We start from the raw sequence: 10201 nt of genomic DNA, 5'->3' as shown, positions 1-10201 counted from the left end.
AAAATGGGATGGGGGAAACTCAGCCTATTAAGAAGGCTCAGCTCCTTGCCTGTTATTAATATTAATAGAATTTTGTGCCATCGAGGGGGACATAGAACCTCTACCTCGTGTCACATTAAGAGCATTACAGTTATCCTCATAGAGGACATCCTGAATGAAATCAGGTACCTCGGCTAAGATAACCTCTACTACTCTATCACACGTTGCAAAGTGAGCCAATCTATGGGCCACACTGTTTGCTTCACGAAACACATGTCGGATAGTAACATAATCAAAACAATGCATACAGTCTCTACAATCCTCCAATATCCGACTTACCTCCACCATGTCACTTCCCTGGTAACAGAGCTGCTACAAGAATTGCACAATCACTTTCTACCTCGAGGTTTTGCCACCCATGTTGAATGGCCATTCTCAAACCCAGACAGTAGGCCTCTGTTTCTGCATGAAGAGGTGAAGACAAAAACCCCAGCTTCTTTGTGTCACATCCCGACCCTTATATTTTTACCTTATTTACTAGCGTGATTATAATAAGAATTTTTACCGTTCCGATCTTTGAGTAAATAGTTTAATTGGTCCCTAGAGGGGTTTCGGGGACGATTATGTGCGGAGGATTATTCGTATGAGGAAAATACGACGACGGTAAAAATGGTAATTTTAGCTAGTAAAAGGTAATTTTTATTCGGGTATTATTTTTCGGGGTGTTGAATTTTGGAATTATGGGTTAAAAGGGGTGTTGGGTCGGCTGGGCCGAGCCCAACCCATTTCTTCTTCTTTCTCTTCTCCCTCCCTCCCGATTTTTCTTCTCTTCTCACCCGGTTTTCCTCTCTCTACACCCAGCAAAATTCCGGCCGTCCTTCCGCCGCCGTCCGACCTCCGTTCGCCGCCGGACCGGTCCCGTTCGGTCGACCTCCAACCCAGCAACCTTCCTGGACCGGTGAGAGGAGCCCTAGCGCCGCCGTGAGTGAGCGGTGCCGCCCGAAAGGCTAGGCTGCCCCGAGCTTCCCTTCGCCGGAACTTCCTCCTCCGGCCACCAATCCGGGCAAGCTTGGTACGGTTTTGTAGCCCTCCTCCCGTGCAACAACCCCTCCAAGTAGCTCCCTCCCTCTTGAGCTAGGTAAGGAGAAATGTGGAGTTGAAATTTCTAGGCTTTTAAGTTGTTTTCGTTCGATTAGCCTAGTTAGGCTTGCAATTGGGTGATGTGTTGGTCATGAAAGTTGTAGAGGAAATTGAGAGGAAGATTCTGTTAAAATTTGGTAGCATTTGCAGGTCGCCGGAAAACGGCTGCCGGCCGCCGCCGGTTAGGAGATTTTTATGGTTTTTGATGTAGAATATTAAGGGGATATTATTGAAGTGGATTATGGAATTTTTGGATGAGATTTGGATAGGTTTGTGAATTTCCGAAGTTTGGTATTTTTGGCGGTTAATTAATGTAGAATCCGGCCGTAGGATTTAAGTCGTATTTTGGAGAGGTTGTATTTACGACTATTGAGTGTGATATTTAAGTTCGGATCGTTCCGATGTAAGAATATCGAAGTTAGGCAATGATGAGCGTAATTATGGCTCTCGGGTAATTTTGCCTATTTTGATTAAATATTAGATATTGGTTGGGAAATTAATATGATATTTGGAACAGGACGTGAAGAGGCTCGAGCAGACGAGACCCCAGATTGACATCAGGCTTAGGCCTAATTCGTGAGTGGACTTTTATTTGAAATAATATGCATGCTATGGTTCATGATTGAACATTTCCTTTTGTTGGAGTTTTACCGTCAATTAATTTTGACGCTTTTATTTCTCTGAGAGAGTTACCGAAAATGGGTATTTTCGGTGAATATAAATATGTATTTATGAGAGAGTATGTATATAAAAGCTAGCTAGCCATATGTGTCTGTCCACCTTAATGGCGTAGCATATAGCCGCATTATGGTGTGACGTGAGCGTTGGACGTAAGCGTAGTAGACCCTATATGAGTGTTTAATCATATAGGGGTATGGGCACATATTTATACACCCGTCTGTCCACCTTGATGGCGTAGTGTAGCACCGCATTAAGGCGTGACGTGAGCGTTGGACGCGAGCGTAGTAGCCCTATATAGACCCATGAATTTATATAGGGAGTATGGACGAGTGTAAATACATACATATATTATAGAGTCTGAGAGGCTCGATATTTTATGGGATAAAGGTTTTATCGCTTGCGGCATGCATTCGATTTTTCCTTAGAAATTAATTTGGGGAAACATAAATATTTTAATTATTAATTTATTTTTGTCACTCACTCTAACGTTATTAAATGTTTTCCCCTGGGCCCTTCGTTTTAAATTGCCCAGTCTGCAGAGTTCGGGTTGGATCTAGTAGGAGACGAGGCATAGTCACCCGCTTTTCGGCCAGTTTTCATCAGTAGGTTACCTGTTCAACCTACTCGTGTTTTCTTGCTTCCGCTTGTGTTTAGTAGCTCTGAATACTTTAGAATTTTTGTATATTATGTGAAGTTCAGAAGTGTAATATGAAATTTTCGAATTAGGGTTGTCCATCTGCAAGGGAGATTTTTTTTAATCTTTTCAGTAAATTTTCCTTGGAGGTGGTCCCCGCACGACTTACTCTGGGTTTCAGGGTGAAATTCGGGGTGGGTCGTGTCACTTTGACCATGCACATTTAACATCACCACCAACATCCCTTATTATCATTCCTACACCACCACTCCCATCCTCCTTATAGGCTCCATTAATATTTAATTTGAGCCTTCCACTTGGAGGGAAACACCATTTAGCTTTTTCTCTTCGGCTTTTGGCATGTGACCTCCCATGTTTGAGACTCTGGAACTCCAAAAGCTGTGCCATTGCCCATTGAACAGTCTTGACCGGGTCAAAAATAGAGGATTGCCATACAACCTTGTTTCTCTCTGTCCATATCGCCCATAACAATTGGAAAAATATAGACAATTGTGGGGGCTGTAGCTCCTCCATCATGTCTCTAATCCAACCCTCCATTGTAGTAGCTGCATGGCTTCTAGCATGGAGCCCGAGGGGACTGAAAATCCAGAGACAAGCTACCCCAGTACCCTCTTTGAAAATATGTAACGTAAACTCCTCCATACTCATGCAGAAAGGGCACCCACCAATTCATTTAGAAGCATATGCCTCCTGCTCAATGTCATTTTGGTTGGGACAATATTTTTTACTAACCTCCAAATGAAACTTTTCACTTTGGGTTGAACTTGAACCTTCCAAATTTTCCTCTAGAATACATTCCCATTGTGAGAACTTGAGGAAGAGCCTTGTACCGATTCCACTATTGAAGTCCTAGCAATGTGGTAACCACTCCTCACAGTGTAGAGGCCATGTTTACCATAATGCCAAATCAGCCGGTCATCCGGATTACGGACACTTAGAGGAATTTTCTTTATCATCTCAACCTCATCTGCATAAAAAAGTTCCTCAAGCCATTCATCCATCCACTCAAGACGAACTGGGTCAATTAAGTCTCCCACCATCAACCCCTCCAACCCATCCACAATACTAGAGTAGGGTTTAAAAGTGACCGGTCTAGGCAGCCATGGATCGCGCCATACAGAGATTGTTTCACCTGAACCCACAAGGTATCTCAACCCCTTCACAAGTAATTCCTTCCCCTTCAATAAACTTCTCCATGCATACAAGTCTCCTCTTTTCACATTAGTATCCAAGAAAGAAGAGTTTGGGAAGTACCTAGCTTTCAACGTACGGGCAACCAGAGAGTTAGGTTGTTGTAAGATTTTCCACCCTTGTTTTGCAAGAAGGGCTTGATTAAACATCTCCATGTTCCTAAACCCCAGACCTCCATCCTCCTTAGGAGCACACAATTTTTCCAAGCCATCCAGTGAATTTTCCTCCCCTTATCTGAGTCGCCCCACCAAAACTCAGCCATGCCTCTATGAAGCTCATTGCAAATATGTTTCGGCAGTTCAAAAACGCTCAATTGATTGGACCACCGACTTGATGATAACTTCTTTTCCGGCAGCACTAAGGAGGTTGTCCTTCCAATTTTTCATCTTATTCCTAGTTTTCTCCATGACATAGTTGAAAGCCTCTCTCTTCGAATAACTCACTTCGGTGGGCAGCCCCAAATAGCGCTCATGCTTATCAACTCTTTCAACCCCAAGCACCGCAGCCAACTCAATCTGCTCCTCCATGACCACATTCTTTGAGAACGCAATACTGCTCTTCTCAAAACTTACTTTCTGCCCACTCGCTTCTTCATATATTCTTAACATGTTTTGTACCCTCTGACATTCCTCTCCCTCGGCTTTAAAAAAGATAAAGGAATCGTCAGCAAAGAATAAGTGGTTAATGGGTGGAGCACTTGAGGCAATAGAAATTCCATGAATGAGCTGCTGACTCTCTGCGTAGAACAACATCCGAGACAAACCTTCGGCACATAGTAAGAATAGGTATGGTGAGATCGAATCACCTTAATTGCCTTACACCCCTGGACGGGATTAGTCTACCCCGCGGCTCTCCGTTGAGCATAAAAGAGTATGAAACTGTTCGGATGCACCCCATAACCCACTGAATCCATACCTCGTGGAATCCCATGCTTCTCATGACTTCCTCTAGAAATTTCCACTCCACCCGGTCGTACGCTTTACTCATGTCCAATTTCAAAGCCCCAAACCGCTGAGACGAACCATATTGACGTTTCAAGAAGTGAGAGATCTCAAAAGCCAGCAGCGAGTTATCTGAAATTTGTCTACCCGGTACAAAAGCACACTGATTTGGAGCAATGATCGAATGGAGCAGAGGTTTAAGTCTGTTTGATAAAACTTTGGACCCTAACTTGTATATGACATTACATAAGCTGATAGGTCTGAGTTGAGTAACATGTTCTACCGTCTTGACTTTTGGGATGAGAGTTACATAGGTCTCATTAACCTACCTTAACGAAGTCCCCGATTTCATGAAGCTTCTCACCGCTGCTGTCACATCTTTTCCCACTACTTGCCAGAATCTCTGATAAAAAATAGGAGAGAAACCATCCGGACCCGGAGCTTTGAGCGGTTGCATTTGTTTCAGAGCTTTAAGAACTTCCTCCTCCTCAAATTCCCGAATCAACTCGAGGTTCATCTCGTCTGAAACCACAGGAGCGAAGAGCGCTGTGAACATGTCCACATTCCCTGGAGAGCTAGTAGTAAACAGTTTACCATAATATTGTAGAACAATGTTTTCAATATCGGTCTCCTTGTTACACCAAACCCCTTCCTCATTGAAAAGACCCTTTATTTCATTCCTCATTGAAAAGATCCTTAAGTTATACCTACTTAGTTATACCTACTTTTAAATAAGTAGGTATAACTTAAGGATCTTTCGATATCAGAAGTAAATTGGATATCTTTTCTCCCTGGTTCAATTTATCTCCGTTTATTGTAGGCACTGAATTGATTTGTGATACACTGAAGTGAAAAATGAAGACTCAAGTGAAATAGCCTCAATTGATCTCTATTCCTTCATGGCCATTAGCTTATTACGTTTTACGTACATATAATGACTGGATATTTGGACATCTCGATTTTCTATGACATCAAGTTGAATTAGACAAAACTAGAAGAAATAGTTGTTTGAGAAAAAAGGCACAGCTCTTGGGATCATAGTTTGTTGAACAGGGCAATCTCAATGACAGATGCAGTGAACCGACAGAGTGCAGCTTGAAGGATGTGATCATATTTCATGAAGGGTGGTTTGTCTAATAAAGTGAGATAATGGATTATCACATTTCATGAATAATGGTGACGTTTTCTGAAGAGGCCAAAACAGCAAAATCCTCCGATGCATCATTTTCTACTACATTTAGCATGAAAATTTCCAGTGCAAAAAGGGCAGACAATAGCATCCACCAAGAGATTTATAACAAACGGCAGAGCCACAGCATGTTATGCTTGAGATAACCAATCCACAATACACATAACATCTTTTATGGGTTATGAGTACAATCACTGCTGTGCGCACTGCACCCTCTGTGCACCACCAGGCATGTCATCGTCCTCATCATAGGCCTCTGAATGAGCCTGGTGCTGTTTCCTCCTCATCTCCTCTTCCATGTTCACATCATGCAGGGTTGTCTCCTCACACTCATCCAACTCCATATCTGTCAGCTGCTGAGATGATGCCCTTGATGGAAGAGCAGCTTCCAAAGCCTTGACCTGCTCAGGGCTCAGAGTTTCAGGGAAATCCACTGAGAAATGAATGTACAGCTTGCCTTTCATGAATGGCCTCTGGTACATTGGCATACCCTCATCATTGACAGCCTTAAACGAATCTGCAAAATCGTAATTAAGCAACAAGATTAATAATCTGAGGAAATAACAACTAGCATATCCAGTTAGCAAAAAACATTCTTTAAATATGGAGTTCATGAACTCTACTCACCAGGCTTCACAACTTCACCAGGGTTTGATTTAATAAGAAGCTGCCTGCCATCCAAATGGTTCAGCACAAACTGAAAACCACATAGAGCATCTGTGAGTGACAAAGAGTGCTCCACAAAAAGGTCGTCCATCTTTCTCTTGAACTTTGGATGTTCCTTTTGCTGAATGATGAAAACTATATCACCAGTGACTGTGTCAGGCTGCAAAGACAAAAAAAAAAAAAATAAAAAAAAAAAAAATAAATAAATAAATTGGAAGCAAGCAAACCAATAAATCCCACATTTCACAAATAAGCATGAAAGTAAACACAGCAATTAGGATATTGAAATAGCAATTAGGATATTGAAAACATACAGCTTCATCAGCTTCACCAGGAAATGTGATTTTCTGTCCATTCTGCATACCCTTCTCCACATGTACTTCCAAAACCTTCTTCTCATGAACAACCTTCTCTCCCTTGCACTGTCCACAGCGGTCTTTGTCACTGATGGTCTCTCCAGTACCCTTGCATTCATTGCAAGCATGCTGCATTTGTTGAATCATAGAGGGTCCAAGATGCCTAATAGTGACCTTCATACCAGTTCCTTGGCACCCACCACACTTGGTCGAGGCTCCAGATTTTGACCCCTTGCTGCCAATTACAACAGGTGCCCATATAAGCATCATATGCATATCACAAGTTAATCAAAGCTAAAACCACTAGAAACTCCAAGAAAGTTTTTGCATGTTAAACGACTACTCACCCTTTGCACTTGGAGCACAACACATTGCGAGATAGGGAAAGTTTCTTTGAGGTTCCAAGATATAGGTCTTCCAAAGAGACCTTCAATGGGTGAACCACATCTTCTCCACGTCTCTGTCTCCGTCCTCTACTACTACCACCTGTCCATATTAACAAAACAGAAATTCAGAAACTTCGTTAATCTCTTCAAAACATTTGAAACAGTACAAGTACAAATAAAATCACTTGACACTCACCCGGCATGCCTCCAAAAGGGCTGCCGCCACCACCAAAGAAAGACGAAAAGATATCAAATGGGTCATGGCCACCGGATTGCATTTCTTCCTTGAGTCCGTCCTCACCATATCGATCATATATTTCACGCTTCTCGGGGTCACTTAGAACCTCGTAAGCCTGAGCCAACTCCTTAAACTGCAAATAATTTCAAAATCTCAGTAAGCCCACATCTCATAGTTTCAAACACTCCTAACAGCTCAACACACACATATCTCACTCAAAAGAGCCTCAAATCAGCTTTAGCAGCCCTACCCATCAGTCATAAACCCCCAAAGACTAATGATTTAACAAATTCTCTATGCAATTATATCAATAAACAATCAGATCACATCAAAATTCACATTATCACACAAAACCCAAATCTGGAAATCGACAAAGATTCATGAAAAAGATAAAAAGATTAATACTTTTTCAGGATCTCCGCCCTTATCAGGATGGTTCTTGATGGCGGCTTTCTTGTAAGCCTTCTTCACATCTTCAGGCGAAGCAGTCTTGGAGACTCCCAGAATCTCATAGTATTTTGAATTGTCGCTCTTCTTGGGCGCCCTGCCTCCTCCGAACATCTTCGATTTCGATTAAAAATTCTTCAAATTGGTATGAGAAGATGAGATTGACGAGGAGTGCTGATTCCACGAGCTAATAAAGATATGCGGACAGTTTTCCGGGTTTTAGTTAGAAGGATCTAGAACGCTTTCGACTTGCTAGGTTTTTATTGGTTGCAGATTCTAGACCGTCGTATGGTGTGACCGTTGAATATTTTTTGGAGAGAAAGAAAATATATAAAAGGAAATATATTTGCGCTCACACCAGTATTCACGTGTGTCCGAATTCTCTTATTTATATATTTTTATCAATGTAAATTATAATCTTAACCGTTTAAAATTTAAATTAACCAATAAAGATCATCTTTAAAAAAAAAAATACATAATTTGAATTAATCAAACAAATTGACGGCAGTTCATAAGACTGCTAACTTTCATCATAATTATCTATTTTTTTAATGTAATTGGTTGAACAAACAACTTTTGTTTACATTGATTTTTTACAGAGTTGATCTTTATTGGTTAATTCAACTTTTAAACGGTTAAGATTATGATTTACATTTACATTGGCAAATGTATGTAAATAAAAGAAAGTCCAAACGCACACGTACATACTAATCCGGACACAAGTATTTTCTATATAAAAGAGCTCTGATATGCTTCCTTGGAAGTTGGAATCTCCTTCTTTCCTTTTTTTCTCCTCTATCAAATTCGAAGACTTCTCTAACTGCCTCATGCTCCTTTTAATGACAACTTATTTGAGACTACATGAGAATTCGATAACTTACGAGTGTGAAATTTGATTGATTAAAACTAAAAGAGAGTGAAATTTACACACCTTGAGTTACAATCCACACATCCTGACTCATATTTTATTGTGAAATTGTCAAAAATATCCTTCTTTGTTTCTTCAAAATGTCTAGGATATAGGGCATTTTTGATAATTTACAGTTAAAAGTGAGTTAGCGTGTGTGGATTGTAATTGAGGGTGTGCACATTTCACTCCCCTTCAATTGTATGTTGTAAATATTATTGTTGTGTGGTTATCCACATAATTACTTAATGACTGTTAGTAATATTCACTTGCACTAGCTAGTTACTTTATTATGTAATATTAAGAATGTTTGTGAGTACAAGCAAGCTAATCTAACTCGTGATATCAAGCAAGCAAACTTGTGAGTAATCACCATATGTAACTTGAGAGTGACCACCAAGTTACAATATGACAATACGAGTGGTTATCAAGTAGTTCAAACCTATATAAAGGGCTAGTAATTAAAGAATGAAATGAACATACCTCTCCCCCATCTATATTCTTCTCAATGTCTCTGACATTCCCAACATTATGGACATAGAAAATTATGGCAGATATAATAAGAATAAATTTAATGTTTGTCCAATGTATTAACATGACTGCTTGTGCTCCACTGGTTGAGAGCAGAGCTTTCTTGTAAGAGGTCTTGGGTCCAATCCTTGCCTCTTACTTATTTTAGAAATTATGTCATATATACTGTAGGTATAGTATACCAAAAGTAGAGACTACAATAATAGTACTTTGAGTTGTCGCTCTTTTTTGGCGTCCTGCCTCCTTGAACACCTTCGATTTTGATAGGAAAATCTTCAACTTAGGATAAAGATGACATTGGAATAATAAAACATACTCAAGAAAATTCTTTTTATCAATGAAGTTGAAGAAACATATGAGACAGACCAAAAGAAAAAGGAATGTGCATCTTTGACTTAACATTCAATTAAAACTCTTTTGCGTCATTTATAGTATAAAACAAATAAGGAATCATTCAGGACCGGGGACTTAAAGGGTGCTACTGCAAAAAAGGGTAAGACTAAGTTAGTAAGATAAAAAAAGAATATATATATATATAAACAAGTCTAATTACATTTACACGAACTCAATGGGGATTTAGAGGTTTTTATCTATGTTCATATGAAAGCAAAATACATAGAGTATTTACAATTGATCATCTTCAACACACTTTAAAACAACAATTCAGATTCAACAAACATGTTCCACGTACACGAGTTTCACGACATCTAACCAATTTCAAAAGACAACTAGGATCAAGAAACTGAGTCTAAGGTTGTACCTAGATGTAGTGCCGTAGTCAGAAATCTCACTTAAAAGGGTCAATATTTATTGATTAAGAAACTAAATTTATTTTTAGTCACTCTCTAGCAATGACATAATTTTGTTCAAAAAGTAACACATGATGAAGGATTA

At 40.0% G+C, this 10201-nt stretch overlaps 2 protein-coding genes across 2 annotated transcripts; both read right to left on the bottom strand.

Annotated features, from left to right (window-relative positions):
• Positions 1 to 3945: 3945 nt before the first annotated feature.
• LOC101314917 lies at positions 3946 to 5272 on the bottom strand. Its single transcript, XM_004292984.1, has 3 exons — positions 4917 to 5272; positions 4489 to 4730; positions 3946 to 4382 (listed from the first exon to the last, which is right to left on the bottom strand). The coding sequence occupies exons 1-3, from the start codon at positions 5270 to 5272 to the stop codon at positions 3946 to 3948; spliced, it is 1035 nt and encodes a 344-aa protein (XP_004293032.1).
• A 446-nt stretch (positions 5273 to 5718) lies between these two features.
• On the bottom strand, positions 5719 to 8164 carry LOC101309417 (dnaJ protein homolog). Its single transcript, XM_004291483.1, has 6 exons — positions 7828 to 8164; positions 7381 to 7555; positions 7146 to 7284; positions 6757 to 7033; positions 6404 to 6602; positions 5719 to 6293 (listed from the first exon to the last, which is right to left on the bottom strand). The coding sequence occupies exons 1-6, from the start codon at positions 7981 to 7983 to the stop codon at positions 5968 to 5970; spliced, it is 1272 nt and encodes a 423-aa protein (XP_004291531.1). The 5' UTR covers positions 7984 to 8164; the 3' UTR covers positions 5719 to 5967.
• Positions 8165 to 10201: the final 2037 nt, after the last annotated feature.

The sequence above is a fragment of the Fragaria vesca genome, linkage group LG2, assembly GCF_000184155.1.
Source record: "Fragaria vesca subsp. vesca linkage group LG2, FraVesHawaii_1.0, whole genome shotgun sequence".
Classification (NCBI taxonomy): Eukaryota; Viridiplantae; Streptophyta; class Magnoliopsida; order Rosales; family Rosaceae; genus Fragaria; species Fragaria vesca.
This window is presented reverse-complemented; position numbering and strand designations above follow the sequence as displayed.